Consider the following 21349-nt stretch of genomic DNA (forward strand, 5'->3'; position numbering starts at 1 on the left):
CGGCCGTCTGCAAAATGTCAGCGCTCTTTGGAAATGCTATTGTCTATCGGCTGCTAAGGCAATTTGTCAATGGCTAAGTATGGCATCCACCTAGGGCGGTAATCACACGAGTGAGGTATCAATAAGACTCCGTACATTGTAATATAAGCTATGGTAACGTCATTATAAAATCAATATGGCGGAGTAGATAGATACTGCATTACAAGCCAACAATTTATCAAAATTTTGTTGGTTTTGAGAGGTTTCTGAAAATATGGAGTGTACCTACCTATACTTAGATTAGAAAAAACTTTGTGTATCAAACTACCTTTATATACCTATACGAAGTGGTTAGATACGGTACCTTAAGTATAATATTCTTTACTAGTAGCCCGGCCGGGGTTCGCTCGAGTTAAACATACTAAACATAATAAATTATAGGTACTATTACACCGAATCTTGCTCAGGAATCATACAATGTATTAAAATTAACTTCACACTTCACTTCGCCCCATGTAAATATCAAAATTTCATCGAAACCAGACCAGCTGGCTTACTCTTGAAACTCAATTTTAATGGATTTACAATTTTAATTTTACATTAGAGTTAGGGAGATTGAGTAGGTATAGCACACATACTCACATCCAATCTTATGTACCTACTGGGTATATTATCCTATGGGATATTATCTTAAATTCACATAAAAATTTCTTTATTTGCTTAAACGGTAAGGTAATTTCTAGGTAGATACCTATTTACTTAGAAAATTGAAATTCAAAGATTTTGATTTTAAATTCTTCGCTATAATACCTAATAATCCTCGATGCCAATAATTTCATTAATAATCAGTACACGAAGATCGTAAATAAGTAGTTGTTTATAAATTAGAATTTACGATAGACTTTAAATGAATTACCTATTATTGTTTACAATGACTTCAACTATCAAGAAAAATAATTCTAGGTGATTAAAAAGTGTAAAAAAGAAAATAAAATTAAACTCCTTAAAAATAATGATGTTACAAATTGCACTACATTATAATATAAAATGTCTTAATTGAAATACTCTAATGAAAATTCTTTTCTCCCGTGCTCTCAGATGAGATCTTTTTTTAATAGCTGTGCCCGCAACTTCGTTTGGGTGCGGTTCAAAATAAGTATTATTTGTCCATGAAATGCCTAAACAATATTTTCAATTGAATAAATTAAATATTTTATTGAATAAAGCAAAATAATTTGTTTGAATTTGATGAAAAAATTCTGGAATCGAGCGGGGATTGAACCCGCGCTCCTGTCTATCCGGGACAATGCTCTTTTCTGATTTTTTGTTTTTCTTGTATGAACTTATCTCGGAAGACAGAAATATTTAAAAAATATTTCCTTAGTCACACTAATTGAAGAAAGCTTTTTTTAAAACAATTCGAATTGCTTACTAAAAAACAAAAATATATTATCACGTTTGCGAGTATGTAAGATGGCCACTTAAGGTGCGTTTAGACAGACAAGACTAAAATTTCCAAAATTGAAAATTCGTAATATAAGTATATCGTAGGATAAGTTCATTCCAGTAAGAATTTCTGATATGTATAGCCGGCATTAAATGACACTAAACTGGAGGACAGTTGACAGCTCCTAATTACTTTTTTTTTATTGACATTGCGCCTGTGGAGATACCAATAAAACCGCCAGATCGATATATGAATTAAATTTAGAACAGGCGCTTGTGAAGAAACGCTTGAAAAAAAATTGTTTCAAATGTTAAAATGCCTTTATTAACAGTAAATATATCACAATAATATGTATTTAATACAGATTGAAGTTAAATACAATAAACTCTAGATCCAGAAAATTAAAGCGTTAGTTGACATGTGATAGCACTTTCCTTTTTAAAATAAATAGAAATTAGAATATTAAAATTCCTCTATGAAATAATTGATTACATTCCTGTGGGTCTTATAAGGATAGAAATAATGATAATACAAATATCTAAGAAAGATAGGTGCCGGTTGATCTCGGTTATAATGTTTTAAGCGCTCATAGGCGTGGTGTGCATGCCATTATGGTCAGGCAAGGGTTCAACGATCAAAGGCTTCTTCGTGAGACTCCTCCGGATGCTGTCCCTCCAGGAACTGGCTCGGGCGATGACAGTCTTGCGATTTTTAGTGAAGTAGACTGTGCACATGGCGACGAGTATACCAGAGAGACATACAGTTAGCCATAACCAAACGTTACCTGAAATTAGAAGCGTTATTAGCGGTTTGCTGTGTCAGTTGAGTTGAGAACAAAATGGCGTAAGATTTGAAGAAAGGACATCTGAAATATTCTTTACTGTTCCTGTGTTAGGGGTAGGAATTAGCGGCATATAGGTATTTTTAACTAAGCCTTTTGAATAATATGTACTTAAATAGCACATCAGTGTTTTAGTTAGATTCGAGACAGAATCTATTACGAACTATAAGATATATCAATTTTAGTTTATTGAATGAACTTAGATTAGATATATTTTTCTCTATTCTGAGCGAATGAAAGAAAATAAAAATTTGTGTGAATTGCAGTCAGAAACTAACTTGATGTTTTTGGTTTTGTTTCATATTCCACATCCGGCGTAGGTTCTGGATGAGGTGTGGTTTCAGGAGCGGGATCAGTGGGGGGAGGAGGAGTGGGATCAGTGGGGGGAGGAGGAGTGGAATCAGTGGGAGGAGGCGTGGAATTAGTAGGAGGAGGACTAGGTTCAGTGGGAGGGGTAGGTTCCGGCGTGGGTTCAGGAGTAGGCACTTCTATTGTGTGAGTTGTGACGCTAATGACTTCCTCGTCTTTGCCAATAATCTTGGCGGCAACGGTCCAAGGGTGCTGGTCCAAGATGGTGGAACTCTCGATGGAGATGCCGCAGTGGCCTTTGCTCAAGTCCTCGTAGGAAGTGTAGCGGGAGTCGGGGAGAGCCTCGGATGTGAATCCTGTGAATTATAAAAAATAAGGATTAAAAATAGCATATAATAAAAGGTTGACTGTCAGATAATGCTTTTAGCATTTACTCCGTTTATTGTACTTGTACTTTGTACTTGTGTTGGCAAATTGTATTTTTGTGCAATAAAGAGGAGTATGACAGAGCGAGACTTTACCATGCGAGCTCCTAGATTTAACTTTTAGAATTTTTGAAAGAAAGACCTAAGTATATTTCATATCGTTACTTTCGTTTTAAATTTGCGATTATATACTTATTTTTGGTGAATTTACCAATCCCGTCAACTTATTTCACGGAAAAGACTTTTCATCATTAATAACTTCAAATAACTCCTACAAAAATTTAACTTAATTAAAAACTGCTAAAAAATCAGACATATTTAACCTGGTTACATTTACTTAATACACATTTCTTCGAATGATGACATCAGTTTAATGTCGATTTTCCATATGAATTAGGCATATTGTATCATAAAAAAATTATTAATCGAAATATATAATTTTATTACAAGTGAAATTTATTGTGGACCAAGTGATTAATTGGACGGTATCAAAAATGCCAAACTTGAATAATGCCCAAAAGTGCCGAAAGTAGTCTTGTCGCACCTACCCCTAGTGTCTTAAAAATCTGCCTTGTAGAATTTACGTGATTGAGTTACAAATATCTTCATACACGATAGTTCAGTGATCATACTGTCAAAATAGCTGCCTCTAACTAGTAAACTTTAGAAATCAGTAAAATCAAGACACAAATAAAAAAATATTACAAATAAAATATTGGCAGAGGATGAATGTAATAAAAAATCTGACCTATGCCGTCAATGCGGACATATCTGCAGTATTCCAAGGCTTGCTGATGGTAGACTTCTGCTTCGACGTGAAGCATTCCTTCATCCAGATACTGGTTCACTTCAATCAGACCTGAAATGGAAGGAAGGAAATTTCCAATGGTACGTAAATTTTATGTACATAATAAAAATGAATGGTAGGTACAAGTTATAATTTTAATAATGAATATGAATGGAACTATAAGTTTAACCCTGGAAGTATATAGCCTAAGCAATTGTTTTCTCCGCTTAATGTAGCTTAAGTATTTAGCAATAGTTGAATTCACAACTTCTGTTGGCCACCAGAAACGAACTTTTTTATTTATATTGTTTTTAACATCTATAGTTTGTGTTTTACTTTTACGAATATTTCCTTTGTACCATTTCAAAATATATGACACAGAACAGACGTTAGGAGATTAAATTATCGATAACAAATTCAATCGAAAAGAGTGAAATAAAGCTCATTTTTCAAGGTGTACATTATATCCATTCATCGAATCTAATAAAATCTTAAAAATCAGTTCAAAAATAGAAACACGAGATGACTCACGAGTGATCTGCACTTGGAAGCTAGCTTTTTGCTCAGGCTCGGTGCCGTCGGGCATGCCAGCGTGGCAGCTCCAGCCGGCCTCGGGCCAGTGGCCCGGCTCCTGCTCCGGCAGACTCCTGAATCTGATGCCGCATTCCCCGGCGTCGAACCCGGAGCCCACGTATTCGAATTCCTCGGACGTAGTGCCTGGAAAAGTGCACATCCTTACATATTATAAAGCAAGGACCTCTACCGCGTCTGTCTGTCTGCCTGTTCGCGATAAACTCAAAAACTACTGCACGAATTTTCATACGGTTTTCACCAATATATGTATAGCGTGATTCCTAAGGAAGGTTTAAGGGTATAATTTATTATGTTTTTACCCGAGCAAAGCCGGAACGGGCAGCTAGTTTTTATAAGTCGGTGTTTTTCGTAGACTGTTTTGTAGAATTGCCTCCCTTGATCTAATCTCTCATTCTCGCGTATTCCTGGTTGTGTTCGGGGGTGAATGTGACGCCGCGATCCCAGAGGTCAACGTAAGAAATAAACTTAAACATTTTAATTACTTAACCCTTCATGGGAATGCTACTGTAGCCTATCGGCTGCTAAGGTCGCTCGTACGATAACCACGGGAGAATATGGAGTGGTCCTATTCTTTAAATATTTGTAATTATTGAATTGATCACTAAACTTACTTGGTGAAACGCTGTAGGTCATCCCATTGGATCTCCTGAAGTAGCAGTACCGGATTGGTGACTTGATTGAGCAGGTCATGGTCAAAGGCTCTCCCTCCAGGTACGTGAAGATCTCCTGTCTGGCCGTCAAGGTAGGCTCTGGAATGATAATAATAACGAAAATTACTACTATATATGTAAATTACTACTATATACTATACTATATATATATTTTGTTCTTCAGTATGTAGTATTACACATACTGAAAAACAGACATGATCCGAACATATAACCTTCTCATTTTTTGGAAGTCTATTAAAACACATCACATCTGAGCACATCTTCATATTGCGGTTTGGATTTTTGGATCGTGTCCCATATCATTTTATAATATGTTTATAACAAAATAAATATTTCATAAGGATTCTAGACGTTGAACCTAATTACTTATGTTCTATATGAAAATTATAAAAACCTTTCATTACAAATCTGTATGTATAAAATATTTTTCTTTCGTTTCCTGTTGATCTATGTATTCACGGAATACTGTAGAAAATTATATCGCAACAAAATCTGTATGGCATTAGTTAGTTAGTACATGAAATAGAGAAGTCAATGCTAGAATAATATTTCATGACTATAAAACTATGAGACAATGGACGAATAGAAACAAAATAAAGCTTGGGCTATATAGCTGTCTAACCTGAAACAATGACAGCGGCAGTCTCTGGGTCCTGCATGGCCCACGGGCAGAGCACCGTGAGGAAGCCATAGTAGACCTCAAGATCAGTTTCCATGGCACAGCGCCACAGCCCAAGATCAGCCACGGCAGGATCTGTAATGCGGATACCGCATTCGTGCGTCGTCACGTTGCCTTCCACGCTGTAATGTGGTAAAGATGGATTAACATATAATTGGAGCACCTATAACTGAGCCTAAGCCTATAACTAAACATCTAAGAAGAGCCTCGATCTATGCCCATACGGACAAAGGAAGTCGGATCACGTAGCCAAACCGTAGGAAACAGTGAGTGATTGTAAAATATTTGATAAACTATAAAGTTTTTGTTGTCATCTCAATAGTTATAAAAATACATGTCCTGTTGTCGAAAATCAAAAGCTTGAAAGGAAATAGGAAAATGAAATTTAACTTTTTTTCTAAGAGGGAAGCTAGATTCAATTATATGTATTGATGTATGAATCAGATATACATACGTGGTGCCAGATCCATGGGAGATGTACCGGTCTTCAGCCACTCCGTCATTAACGATGATCACACGTCCAGAGGGCTCTTGGAACAGACAGGACTTGACCTCGTATTCGACGGGCACGGAACATTTCAGGGTCACCTCTGGCTGCTCTTTAGCTACGAATGTTGTTACTACTGGCTTGTCTTCTGTAATCCAAGGATGATTATGTTTAGAATGACATTGTATTATCTTTATTACATAAAACTCACGTAATTATATTATATTATTGGTTGTTTTTCTTTTACTGATAGACAAGACAATAGTTCAAATGACCTGTCGCTTCTGCTTCAACATCGAAATGGTAGGTTCTTGTCAACATATTTCCACGAAATCCAACATTCATGGTCCAAGTACCGACGTGACGATTGGCCACTCTGTCCAAAGACAGGACGCATCTGCCATGACCTTCAAAGACCACGCGTTGAGTAGGATCCGACAGTTTGCAGTATATTGCATTTTCAGGGCCTAGGGTTTCATTAACAGATGTACCTCTAGTCAAGGTTATTGTTTCGTGAGTTGCTTCCCATTGATCTGCAGCAAAAAATACAATAGTTTTACTATTGATATTGATTTACTTTTATATAAAAAGTATAACGAAAATATTTTTATGTATTTACGTTTGTTTAATATTATTTTCTGCCATTACCTTTTACTATGACGTTTATGTTGGCTATATAAGAGATTCCAGCTCTATACCGAATCTGCCACACGCCACTATCATAACTCTGAAGGCTTCTTACAATGAATCCACAAGACTCAACATGGATTTCGTCGACTTCTCGGTCGGTTCTCTCAGTGCCACTAGGGTCCAAAAGTATACAGGCTTCATAATGGCTTGTAGGGTTTGCTAAACGTAAGTACAGGTCATTGCCTTCAGACACGGTGACTTCGCTTGTTGAGGCATCAATAGTCTCTGTAACGATAACAAATGTTATGTTAATTTGAATCGATGTGATATATTGCATACATTATCGTCATCTTTAGATATTATCACTGGGACGTGACTCGATACGCGATCATATCTTAAACCTGTAATTAACTCATAATCTCTGGATTACCTTCGACAAAGATTGTGAACTGTTGTCTCACTTCAACGGGTTGTGAACTCCTTTGTTCTCTAGAGATGAGGATCCATTCTCCGACTAAATCAGGAGAAACTACATGTAAATTAATAATACATCTGTTGTTAGCATTTGCAACGATTTCTATTCCAGTAAGATTAAATCCTTCCATGATGGTGTATTGAAGACCGCTGGGAGTCCTTATATGACAACTTTCAGTTATATCTCTGGAAGACATGTTCGGATCTGCCATAATAGTGTGTTCTTCACCCACAGATGTTACCAAATTTATCGGATCTCTTAATATTACAGTTCTGTGATCTTCGATTATTGGATTTTCTGGATCTGTGAAAAGCATTACGATTTATTTCTACTTCATCAATTGAAATTGTATAATTTTTTGAGAAAGCTATATTGCATATCTACCTTATTATTAATGTAATTTCCTTTCCGTATATAGGTAGATATGCATATTAAAACCAACTGTGATAAAAATGTTGTATGTAGATATATCAAGCATTACAAATTGTAAAAATATCTACATATCATAAAATTGTAAGTGGGCTATGTCTGTACAAAGAAAAATAATTATGGATGCCTTTATGGGACTAATAGTAAAACATAACATTTTTATACAAAACATAATGTAACAACAATAACGAAACAAACTAGGAAATATAAATAACTCACATAACAAAATGGTATTAAATTTATTACCTTCTAATAAGACACTAATTGGTTGCCTGCTCTCCGTAAAAATGCCTCTATTATTAAATTTAGCATTGAAGCTCCAATCGCCGAAGATTCCGTGTTCAAATGGTCCGAGAGTCACCCTGCAGCGCACACTGGAGTCAGGTGACCCAAACGTCACTGGTGAAGTGCCATTTTGTAGGGTATATAGTTTTCCTGATGGACTCCTCACTTCGCAACTGTCAGTGGACCCACTACCGCTTAAGGAGAAGGCGAGACTTGTGCCCAGATTAATCACCCGTGTCACAGTACTCAGTGTTGTTACATTATACGCTTGGCTATGTGGGTTGTCTTCATCTATGAAATATAATATAGTAGGTCATTTAACTTTAATAATTCATATTAAGAACTCACAACATCATAATATTACAAATTTGTGGTAAAATAGATTATAAAAATGGTTAGTCTAAATTAAATAAAGCAGGTATACTGTATAAATGACGGCTCGTGGTGCAGTGGACTGTAATTTATTGTAGTTATTTCGGAGCCGGTTAAATAAATATGCCGAGATTACTTGGGAGAACTTTTTATTGGCAATGGAGACAAAAAGGAAGAGATTCTCATGTTAATGTAAAAGTAGGTTCATTAGTAATTTTAAGAGAAGACAACACGTCACCTATGTTTTGGCCGATGGCCAGAGTCACACAGGTCTTTCCTGGGACAGACAATAAGGTTAGAGTTGTTGAAGTAGTGACTCCAACTCGGAACACTCACAAGCGCTCCATAACAAAAATTAGTGTTTTACCCATCTAACCTTTCTTATTGTTAATAAATTTATCCTCTATAAATAGGCAGGTGTTCATAGTTAGGTATACTTATGACAACCTCATAGTTTATTTATTTTTGTTTTTTTTTTTGTTTGTTATAAACAAGTAGTTTTTATTTTTATACTGATAGTCAATATGTTAAGTATTTTGCAGTGTCAAAATAAGATTGATATTCAATAATTTTAATTGTGCATATGTATCACATAATCTTTAATAAATATTGTAAAGTGAGCATGCATGTTGTTCAAATTATTCATTTAATGTTTGCTGCGCTTTGTCCTACAAACACTTCGTTTGCCGGGCAGCATGTTGGAAATCCCAACACTAAATTATATTTTTATTTTTTTTACTATAGCAACATTTACGCTCACATTAAAAAGAATGCTCTCTTCTTTTTTGTCTCCATTGCCAATAAAAAGTTCTCCCAAATAATCTCGGCATATTTATTTAACCGGCTCCGAAATAACTACAATAAATTACAGTCCACTGCACCACGAGCCGTCATTTATACATATACAGCTACAGGATACAGCTGCAGAAAAGGCCTTGTTTTTTCATTGTATTTATCAGAAAAATGAGAGCTACTTATACATTTTTGTATTTCTTAAAAGTTATTCAAGAATTCTGACTCTTTTTGATATAGATTAAAGTGTGAACAACCACGTCATAATCTCCAGGAACAGATTAATGATGATGATACACGAACGCGTAGGTAAACGACTTCCTTAAACTAATAAAAAAAACCTACTTACCATACAGGAACAAATTTAATGGCAATTGAACTTCATTGAATCCGCCTCTAGCTGCTGTTGCTAGGAATGTGGCACGTAAGGTCCATAAACCGATAAATTGTTGGTGAATAGGTCCTATGGTAACATTACAAATGGCAGTGTCACGACCAACTATTTGTTCAAGTCCGGGGAAAGCAGAATCGGCGGTAAGAGTAAGGTCTTCTCCTTCAGGAGAAACAAGATGACAAGTCTGAAGTGTGCCCGATCCTCTTACAAAAGTGGTTACTGTGGCGTAATAATTTGTCACTGTGTCTCTTGTAGCCAACACTGTGGTATTCCATACTTCTGAGGGAATGTTGTTATTGTCTAAAAAATAGATATAGTTTTTAAAACTGGATTAGCCAAAATTTTATACAGATTTTATGTAGTTATTTTTTGAATGGTTACTTACTCCAACTGATGACGACTGGCTGGCATCTTTTTATGGATGCACCAACATCAATCTCTCCACAAAGAGTCCAGCGGCCGATTAGCGATGCCTCCATAGGGCCAATTGTCACTCTGCTATCCACAAACTCACTCCTGCCATGTACCGTTACCCCCGGTATGTTTGCGCCTTCTAATGAATAGACGTGACCGCTGGAAGTTGTGAGAGTATATTTCTCTTCCACTGAATTTAGTTCTTTCTTAGCCAAAGAAATATCAACTGTTAAGCCAGTCCTGGTGACGATGTTAATGCTTCTTAGTATTTCTTCCTCTGCAAAAAATTATGAATTCATGATATTTCATATTAACTTAATTGTAATCGAAAAATCTAAAGTATTAAATAATAAGGATATAATTTATTATCGTGTGAATTACCTTCAAGCAAAAGGTGGACTATCTGTCTGTTCTCAGTAAATATGCCTCTATTATTGAATTTTGCAGTAAACAGCCAGTCACCCAGAGTCTCTAATCCAATGGGCCCAATAGCAACCCGACATCTTACACTTGAATCCGGCGTCATAAACGTAACGGTGCCGGAACTGTTTTGTAGATTATATAATTCTCCTGATGGGCTCCTTAACTCGCAGCTGTCAGTAGTTCCACTACCAGACAATGTCAAGGTAGTACTTGTACCAAGATTAACCATACGAGTCAGAGGATTCAAATTGGTCACATTATAAGCTTGGCTGTATGGATCTTCTTCATCTGTGGATGATAATTAAATTATTTCAAGATTGAGTACAAATTGAGAATACCAAACCTTCAACTCATATGCAAATATGTGATATTTTAAGATTATTTACAATTTTACAAACAACAAAAATATGTAAGTAAAGATTTTTTTACCATAAAGGAACAAATTAAATGGCATGTGAACTTCATTTCTCCCTCTGTTGTTTGACGCCAAGAATGCAGCAGTTAAAACCCAATCGCCAATGAATTGCTTATGAATAGGCCCCAGAGTAACTGTACACGTGGCTGTATCACGCAGTACCATTAAATTTAGTCCAGGGTAGGTAGGAGTACTTGTGAGGATAAGGTCTTCTCCTTTAGGAGTTATGACGTGACAATTCTGAAGAACGCCTGCGCCTCTTACTGTGACGTTTAATACAGCTAAGTAATTCGTCACTAAATCTCTCTGAGCTACTACTGTAGTGTTCCATGTGTCTGATGGGCTGTTGGCATTGTCTATAGAAAAGAAAATATCAGCTTTATTAAAATCGATAATTCAGTTGTAACAAATGATTTTTGTTGTAATGTTTGAGATAACGAAATCAAATTTTTTACACAATAATAATACAAATCTTGAAATCAAGTAAAAGTGACTATGTACTTACTCCAAGAGATAATTAAGGGCTGACATCTCTTCACTAATACTCCAATATCGACCTCCCCACACAAAACCCAACGACCGATAAGGGTGGAATCCATGGGTCCAATAGTTACTCTGCTATCAACAAAGTCGCTACTTTCATGTACAGTCACTCCAACTATATCAGCATTCTCTACCTCTACGACTTCGTTTTGAGGAGTAGTGAGAGTAAACTTCTCTTTGAACGATAGGTCTAGTTCTTTTTTGCCTAAAGCCAAGTCGATGTTGAGACCAGTTCTTGTGTTAATGTTAATATTTGGTAGCCATTCTTCCTCTGTAGAAAATAATAGCATCGTTATTTTATAAATACCTTCTTCAACTACTGGTAAGTTTACGTTACGAGACATCATTTGCTAGAATACTTTCTGTATTAACTATTTCATTTATACTAAGATTTCAATTTGAGAAATTACTTACTTAGATATAAACAATTGATGTAAAACAAATGTGCGATAAATCAAATCTATAATATACCTTAAATATACTATTTACCTTCAAGTGTCAGACTGACCGTCTGTCTGTTTTCAGTAAAAACGCCTCTGTTATTGAATTTCGCAATGAACAGCCAGTCGCCTAAGGTATCCAATCCAACTGGTCCAATAGCGACCATGCATCTTACATAGGAATTAGGCGCCAAGAAGGTTACAGAGCCAGAACTGCTCTTAAATGATTCTCCTGATGGGCTTATTATCTCGCAACTGTCAGTGGTTCCACTGCCAGATAATGTCAGCGTGGTACTAGTGCCGAGATGAACTACTCGGTTCAAAGGATTCAACGTAGTCACATTGTATGCTTGACTGTAAGGATCTTCTTCGTCTAGAGAAATAACACGTAACGTTTAGCAATTTATAAAATAGGTACCTATATAAATAGCTACGATGGATTGGAAGACCACTTTATATGTTCCTGTAAATGTCGTACGAGGACCCAAAGACTTGGTAGCTTTCCTTTTTGTTTTAGATTCGAAATAGCAAACAACAACAATAACATTCCTATTGAAAGTTGACGCACGTAGGTGGCCGATTACAAAATCACACAATCTTGACCCCGAATGCAACCAAGAATTCGCGAGAAAGAGAGAGATAATAAAAGAGCTTTTTACGTCAAAAGAAACGAGGATTAATGAAAGATAAAACTTACCATAAAGGAAAAGTTTGAACGGCATATGAACTTCATTTCTGCCTCTGTTGGACGCCCAGAACACAGCATACAAAACCCAATCACCTATAAGATGTCTATGAATAGGGGACAGAGTAACTGTACACAAGGCAGTATCACGAAGAGCTATAAAAGTAATGCCAGGGTATGTGGAGTCGCTGGTGACGATTAGGTCATCCCCGGTGGGAGTGATTACGTGGCAGGTTTGAAGAGCGCCAGATCCCCTCACGGTGACGTTGACTCGTGCATTGTAGTTGGTGACAATATCTCTCGCGTTTGTTATTGTGGTATTCCATTCCTCTATTGGGTTGTTAGCATTATCTAAAATATACAAAAAATGTGTTATAAAATCCTTTAACAATTACCTTATTTCGTAAAGTATTAGTAATTTGAATTGTTTTGTAACTTTACTGTACGAAATAGTACATAAATTAAATTAATATAAGAAAGACAAATGTAAAACGGCGGAATTATTCGTAGGGATCTCTTACAGTCTACCGTTTTAATCAATTAAACAATTGATTTTGCGATACAACAAAAACAAAGATATTAACATATAATCATCATCAGCCATTTTAATATCCTCACTGATGCACGTCATACAAATTATACTAAACTAGCTACCCAATCTGACTTAGCTCGGGTAAAACATAATAACTTCCTCAGGAATTACACTACTAATAAAGAAAATTAATTAATTAAAAATATCCGCATAATAATCCACTGCATAGTTCTAATGATACCTACATAAACAGACACACTTTGTTTTATACTATATGTAGTGATATCATAATCAAAATTTCAAGTTGTACTTACTCCAACTAATGACGACCGGTTGGCATCGCCTCACTATTATGTTATCCTCTATCTCCCCACAAAGTGACCAACGACCGAGCATCGAAGCATCCATGATCGGGCCAACAGTTATCCTATTAGCCACGAAGTCACTACTACCATGTGCCACTACTCCTGGTGTAGCATCATTTAGCCACAAGACTTCTTCATTAGGAGTGATAACTGAGAACGTTTCTTCTTGTGTCAAGTCATCTTTTACGCTCAAAGCTATGTCGACGGTGAGACCAGTTCTAGTGCTGATGTTAATAACTCTTAGCCATTCTGTGACATCTTCCTCTCTTACATTTTCTGGTTCGCTTGGACCTTCATCAGTTTCGGTGCCAGCTAGAATTATTTTGTTTATTCTGATTAAGTTTTTATGGAAAATCTCAACAGAAATAACTTAATTAAAAAGCATTTAATTTTATCACGAAGATTTGTTCATTTTATTTAATTGTAGTGCATGGAACTTACCTTTATCAATAGTCAAATAATAATTATTGGAGAATTGTTCATCGCCATTAGTGTAGTAAATTGTCCACTCTCCTTCATCGTCCTCAGTTAAATTTGTGATGTTGGCACCACAGTAACTAACGATAGTAGTTTCAATATATGTGATTCTGTCGGTTGAATTATTGTCGGGTCTGAATTCGACGACATCTCCTTTTGGAGTATGTAAGTAGCAAGGGACATTTGCATTGAAGCCAGTAACAATAACAGCAGAGAGCGTGTCTCCCTCTTTTAACGAGACATCGAAGTTAGATGCTGTAGCTGAGCCTGTTTGAAACAAAACAAACTTATATAACGCCAGCGCTTTTTTGATGAACACTTGTGCTTGATGGGATGGGTTGGTAACTGACGTTAGTAACCTTTGTATTATGAAGCATGATAGAATATTATCTATTTAACTAACTTTTGCCCACAACTTAACGTATATGAGTAAATGTCCGTTTTCCGTAGGAATTTCAGGAAATCCCTTCTTAGTGCTCCCCTACACTGTCCTAGGAACCTACAAATTCGAGACAAGCTTTAAAAGTTCTGCCGAAATAATTTGGATTTTGGAGAAAAAAAATGTTAGAGAAGAAAAAAGCTACTTAAATTTTTTATCTATAACTATACATATATTTCAATCAAATTCATATAAATTTTATAAACGTCCCGGAAAATCTTCAGTTTTTTGGGATATCACATTATTTCATCACTGCACAAAACTTTCTTAATTGCCTCACTGATATCACCTGCTATGACCAGCACTGTCAGGACCTGCGCCAGCGCAGACCACGCCATGGCTGGATTACTGTCTACGAGCGACTGACTATAGAGACCGATGCTCAACACAATCTATATGTTGACCAAAAATCAAAATAGTGGGATCTTCTTTATCGATATCTAATCGTAATCTGAGTTCATCTGGGTGCTAATTAATTTCTTCATAATTATTTATGATAAGGATAAATAATTTCATCGTTAAGAGAACGTCGTCAATGATTTGGCAACGTGAAGTAAAATACATAAAGTAAGTAAGCGGACCCTGGGCTCTGACACTCAATGGCTGCTGAAGAAACCGGAAATTCGCTCAGAGCCATAGAATACTGTGACGACGACGTCGATTTCTCTGTCAATCAATCAATAATTTATTTGTCATATAGGTGTATGTACATTAATACTAGCTTTTGCGTTTATCTTTATCTTCCGATTTATGTCCTTTGTAACTAAACGATTTATAACTTTGTGACTTCGTCCGCTGATAACTCATAACTTATTGTTGTCAACATCTCGGGTTCTTCTAAGCAACGTAACGCGAACAAACCTACATCAGATTTTAATATAGACTATTCGCTGTACAACTGTGAAAACCGCATCAAGCAGACAAAAAAAAAATGTTCTGGCTTCTATTGGTCCCATCAATACGACCCAAAATATATATTTTTTGTACAGTCAACAACATGTCAAGTTACCCTGTATCAACTTCTTCAGCGCTGTAATAGCGGCGAGTTTGTAATGGATTTTGGTAGGTTGATGTGCTGTTAACTGTACAGGCAATAGCCTACTTACAGTTTTATTATATGTATGTATTTTATTATATTTGGTACCAAATCGTTATAATACTCGATCTTTCCGAAATCGAAAAAAAAATCTCAATCGTGGGTAAAGTAACCCACCGTTGGGTTAAAAAGTCTTCGTATGAAAAAAGAGGCCTATAATCACTCTATTACAGAATATTATGAACGTCAATGATTGTTATTTTATCATGGAAATAACGATAAAAATAAGACTTATCTTTTTAGCTTACAAAGCTGAAATTCTCAAAATCTGTTAAAGTATGATTTATGATTAATGATAAAGCCGAAGACAAAGACATTTTCATAATGACTATCAATATTTTTTTAAGCTTTACATATATACCTAGTATTAAAATAAATATTAGTAAGTACATATTCAATACATTTTGTTTTCACGTCTATCAAGATTGGCGATGGCAAGGGTAGATATAATGAGTATAATTAATATTTAAGTCGATAAAATCACAAAAATAAAGCCTGTATAATAACGTCTAGGTCTCATAATCTATAGATAGGTACATATCTATTATAGTGTGTTTTTAGTGCAAGAACAAAAAAGCAAATAATAAAATGTAACGTCTAATTCGGCCAGGACCATTCCATATCTCGCCGAAATGTACGAGGCTTCAAAACCATTATAGCTAAGAGGTAACTAGAGCATTCGAAATGGTGAATGTAATTCTAATTTCAATTTTTTTGTTTAAAATATATTTTATTTGCAAAAACACGTGTAAATATTTATAATAATGTAAGGACATTATTATAAAACAATGTCCTCTGCCGCGTCTGTCTGTTCGCGATAAACTCAAAAACTACTGCACGGGTTTTCATGTGGTTTTTATCAATAGATAGTGCGATTCCTGAGGAAGGTTTAGGGGTATAATATATTATGTTTTTACCCGAGCGAAGCCGGGACGGCCGCTAGATGATACATACAATCTTAAAACACTTAGACTAATCTTTCCTTAGCCATAGAGTGATATCACAGAGCAGACGATTTTGCTCTTATATTTCACAAAAATGCTGTAATTCATCTGTAAATTACAGACAAAGTTAAAGGTAGTTCTAAAATAAAATACCTTTAATAATAAAATAAAACTCAACAACTCTGCAACGCTCTGCTTCAGACTAAATTTATATTTTTGTGTTTTAATATCTTTAAAAGTCCGCATTGTGACATTTTGTTCCTTGTTTTTAACCCCTGACGCAAAATGAAGGGCGTAATTTTGATCGCTAAGTGTGTCTGTCTGTCTGTGCCGTGGCACCGTACCTCATCAACGGGTGAACCGATTTGGATGTGTTTTTTTTTATTTGATAGCTAATTTTTATGTGGTTCTTAGATATGTTTGATCAAAATCGTCGGGGGTTTTTAACCTGTCTAACAAATGAATTTGTTATCAAACAAATCCTATGTCTATTTTAGGTAAGTTATAAAATAATTCAGAATTGAGACCTTCTCGGGCACATTTTCACGTCAAGTTTTGAATTACATAGTACCTATGTCTGAGAAAACTACAAACTACTATCATTTCGGATCGACCACAACTGATAAGGGATGCCGACTAACAATTATTATTATAATGTTGATCAATATCGTACCAGGAACACGTGCGTCGCTTAAAATTACCACAGTCTTTTACGAATTATTAATTATTTAATCCTTAATAATTCGGACAGGCAAGAAGCCATACAGTTATCAACAATCGATTTCTCGCCTCATGCAAACAGATTTTTTTAAATTGCATTGGACCCCCCGTACCTGATGTGATGTAAGAGGGTGACCAAATTATTTATTTGTACGAATTTGTTTATTTGTTTATAATTTTGTTTTCATTTGTAACGACAAACGTAAACAAGTCAACGTATGCTTATTACATGATGGCGATATATTGACAATCATTCAATGTGCGTATTGATAATCATAAAAACCATTTGAAGAGTACTTCTTCATAGTCTTATTCCTCATGGCTGAGGGTCGTGGTCATTACGTGGAATGAAACACACACAACAACTTTCTTGGCATTATTAATGGAGTGGTTTGCCATTGCCTTCTCCATTTCACACACAAGTTAATAATAATCAACTAGTGTGCAGGTTTCCTCCCGATGTTTTGCTTTACCGGAAGCAAGTGGTGGTCGATGAAATCCACCACAACTATACATGAGTCAGATTGGTATACAAACTCATGTGGCACGAGTAGGATTCGAACCTGGGATCTTTCGATCCTCGGGCGGGCGTCTTAACCATTACACCACCACCGCTTCCCGATTTGAAGAGTATTTACACGTTATATAGATACATATACTTATACACGTTACCAATAAATACCTCTTCGGTAAAAACAAAGCAATATCTACCTCTTCGAAATTTTTTTTTCGCGTTAATGTCTTTTCGTCATACTTTTTTGCTATATTATATAAATTTATTTAATTAAGTATAAATATTACGTATGCATTACTCAGTCACTTATAGAATATTTATTTAGCGATTTTAAGAAAAATCTGTCAAGTGAGAGTGTTATGTACATACTATTTGGTCTATGTGGAAAACGTGACATCATTACGGTGTTTTTTGGAGTTTTTTCCCACCATACCACGACCCTAAAAACGAATAAAAAAAATAAAAACCAAAAAGTTGGAATTTTGAAATCAACGAAACGAACTTAAAGATATTAAAACACAATAACATAAATTACTGACTTTTCAGCAAACATATGCAAGTTATATATCGTAAATCAGTCAACGGACATGCTTTCAGTTTTCGCAGTAAATGTTCCGTGTCCGCCATTATTCTGACTCATGGACAATGGAATGTACCGGATGGGTGATCATCTAGACAGCTGCTTACCGTCTTCAACTAGTACTAATCTCTCTCTGATCCTCGCGTGTTAGGTTACATTCAGAGCTTTGACGTCCCATAGCGAGGGTTTTTGCTTACGAATACCAACAAACATCACAATACTAATTAGGTACATACGTTATCTTTGTTGAACCAATCTTTGTTTGTTACTCTTTCCCGCAAAATCTACTGGACGGATTGTTGTTGGTTTGGTACACGGTTAGAATATAAGCTGGAATAAATGAGGGTACTTTTTATCCCGCATTTTTAGCGCAGCTAGTACATACATATACCTGATAACTGTAAAAACATAAAGGTACTAGTTATATAAAACAAATAACCGATACTGTTAAAAATAGTAGTCTCTTCTAAAGATCCTTATAAAGAAAACAATCTATTTAAATCGGCTATGATGACGATTAACACCGTAGTTGTCCATTTACTTAACTATTAATTGAAGATAAAACCGATATTGTACCTAGCTGTTGCCTTGGTAGGCTGAAAGCTTTGTAGCCGACTGCGTCAAAATGTAAGTATGAACACACGTTAATAAATTGCTGAACCAATAATAATGTGTGTGCCGTTGCGATTAAATGAAATCATAAAAACTGAGATATGGCACGGGTTTTAAAACTACCTTTGGTCCTAACCCAAGGTTGTTGAAGGTTAAGGAGTCTTATATATTAGGATATATAAGACTCCTTAACCAAAACGTCAAGTGAAACATTACAACCAGCACACACTTACGCTATAGTAGTTGATAAACAGTCCACTCACTTACTTGAAGCTGTTAAGTTGTTGCTACACAAAGATAACTCGGGCGGCTTGCGACCGGCCGGGCCAGTCAAGTGGTCACAGTGTCCTTTCGCCTTTTCTCTCAAAAGAAATGTGTGCATGGTCGAGGCATACACGATATGGGGAGCGAAACTAACCCACAACACCAACAAGAGAATATAAGCTGTAAGACTCAAGCAGCAAAGCTCTGGTTTCCAAAACAGAGATTTCAGTTAAGACCTTTCGGTTACTCGCAGCTTACAACCGCTCTTCGTCACCAGTAACTGGCCGAACTTCGTGGGGGATGCACGTCTGTTATTCCTTCTCAATGTTATCAAAATACATTAAATAGTTATTACAAAAACGTTTATTCAAATATCTTGTGCGACGGAACCGATTTGTGTTATCTAGTATACGGTGCAAAGAATTTTTTTCAAAGTGTAACTTAAACCTTGTAAGGATTCAGTGTTTCTACTACTACAAGTAAGTTTATTGATTTTTTATCCTGTAATTTAAGCAGAAAAGTTATTTGGGTTGATTGGCCGTTTCCGGTTTTTAGTCTAACATGTATTTAATTGGAAGTTTGTAGTTTTTATGACACAGGTTCGCAATTCCGTTACTTATGTGTTCTTTTGAACTCGTCTGACTGCTACGTCTGCTATTACTCTATACTCTCGTAATCTGATGAGGAGCATTTCTATTTTCTATAAATATGCATTAGTCTTCAATGTGTCAAGATAAGAATTCTACTCTTTCTAACCTACATATGTTATGACGTATTTTATGCAAATGTTACGATTTCTAGAAACGCTTCTAGATATCCTGGCACAGATTGAAAACACGTTGAATATATTATTTTATTTGTACTACATATTTTATATACATCAATAAGCTGATCACGGGAGTGGACGTACACTTTTGATACTCTCATATTTCAGCAAAATCAAAATTTAGGTTCCAAATCCTAACTTTTGAACGAGTTTTCGATGCGCCATTGAATATTGCGGTTAGTTAGCATATTTGTAATATCAATTCCCGACAGACATATTTACCGTTGGTTGCATTTGAAATGTAACACCGACGTAGAGTCACTGCAGTATTATTATCTCGTAAACAAGGAAATGTAAGTTAATTAATCGTAATAATTACACCTACCTGTAAAACATTACTAATCTATATCTACTATTATATCATTATAAAGAGGTAAACTTTTGTGAGTTTGTATGTTTGAGGCTGGTATACAGCTCCTTCAGGAAGCGGAGCACCACCGATGGTGTATGGCAGTAAAAGGAAGTATAATTGTCACGACAATGGTCTAAGAGTATGTTATTGGTTGTTACAATTACACACTTTAGATTGTATAGTATGTAGAGTACATTCAGACAGTTAAATAGGAAATGGACAGGGGAAAACAGAGACCGATACTGTTATGGCTCTTCTTGTGGGGCTATACAAAAGTGTTAAGAGTAATATAAAGGGAACATAGACTTGTAGAAAGATTAGACACATCGCTTCAACCACAGATGATAGGACGAGTTATAATGATGATAATTAGATAAGCAGAGAAAGAATATGAAAGATCCAAGCGATGAATCAATTAGAAAGTACAAATAATTAGCATATAACAGTGATCTCATCCTATGAAGTTAGATAATGTACAATATTGTCATCACTATAAGAGTTGTAGATTTTGTTTGAACAATAACCATTGTTACGACGGAACACTACTATAGAGACGTTATAACAACGCTTCTTAATCGTCCTACGTGAGCTATGGAATGCAGCACGACGCCATGGGCAACAGTGCTTGTATAATAGATTGAGAGATCACAAGAAAATAAATCCAAATGTCACAATGTCTTGTCGTCGCTTACCAAGGACACAGTGTAAATGACGCACACGCAGGCCGCAATAGAAGCGAGTCTTCTTGACGGATACCAATCATCCGCTTTTGGTTCGACCGCGGATGGAATACTAATATAACAACAGTAAATGTAGGTACAACTCATTAGTAAAAGCATGGTTTGGCAGACCATCATTAATTCATTAATAAGCAAGATTATTTTTCTATTAATTACAGTTAGCTTGTTCGATTTTAAATGTTTTCTAAAATGATGTAGATAATTTCCAAAAATTCAATAGGCTACCCTCTTATGTTGGATCGAAACAGTTCTATCTCTAATACGTGTTAACTCTTCTGTTACCTTATCGTGCCGAACGCATTCTTTATATCCTTCTTAGCTTTTCGACTTTTATTTTCGTTTAATTTTAATTAAGTAACCTTTTCTACGTAA

The 21349-nt window shown here is 35.7% G+C and overlaps 2 protein-coding genes across 2 annotated transcripts in view; one reads left to right on the plus strand and one right to left on the minus strand.

The window, feature by feature from the left end:
* Window positions 1-1732: 1732 nt before the first annotated feature.
* LOC128678088 (uncharacterized) lies at window positions 1733-14712 on the minus strand. The gene is made up of 21 exons (XM_053759397.1): window positions 14619-14712; window positions 13855-14157; window positions 13363-13725; window positions 12529-12867; window positions 11881-12204; window positions 11354-11662; window positions 10863-11204; window positions 10392-10721; window positions 9982-10287; window positions 9552-9896; window positions 8000-8329; window positions 7280-7627; window positions 6868-7134; window positions 6495-6752; window positions 6187-6367; window positions 5676-5854; window positions 4994-5131; window positions 4320-4505; window positions 3750-3860; window positions 2546-2932; window positions 1733-2210 (listed from the first exon to the last, which is right to left on the minus strand). Exons 1-21 carry the CDS (start codon window positions 14665-14667, stop codon window positions 2005-2007), a joined length of 5601 nt encoding a protein of 1866 aa, XP_053615372.1. The 5' UTR covers window positions 14668-14712; the 3' UTR covers window positions 1733-2004.
* Window positions 14713-19324: 4612 nt separating this feature from the next.
* Window positions 19325-21349, plus strand: part of Spec2 — a 30214-nt gene continuing 28189 nt past the window's right edge. The window contains exon 1 of the mRNA XM_053759398.1: window positions 19325-19538. The gene's annotated coding sequence lies outside the window, so the exon portion shown is untranslated. The remainder of the gene's footprint in view (window positions 19539-21349) is intronic.

The sequence above is a fragment of the Plodia interpunctella genome, chromosome 19 (assembly GCF_027563975.2).
Source record: "Plodia interpunctella isolate USDA-ARS_2022_Savannah chromosome 19, ilPloInte3.2, whole genome shotgun sequence".
In the NCBI taxonomy this organism is placed as follows: Eukaryota; Metazoa; Arthropoda; class Insecta; order Lepidoptera; family Pyralidae; genus Plodia; species Plodia interpunctella.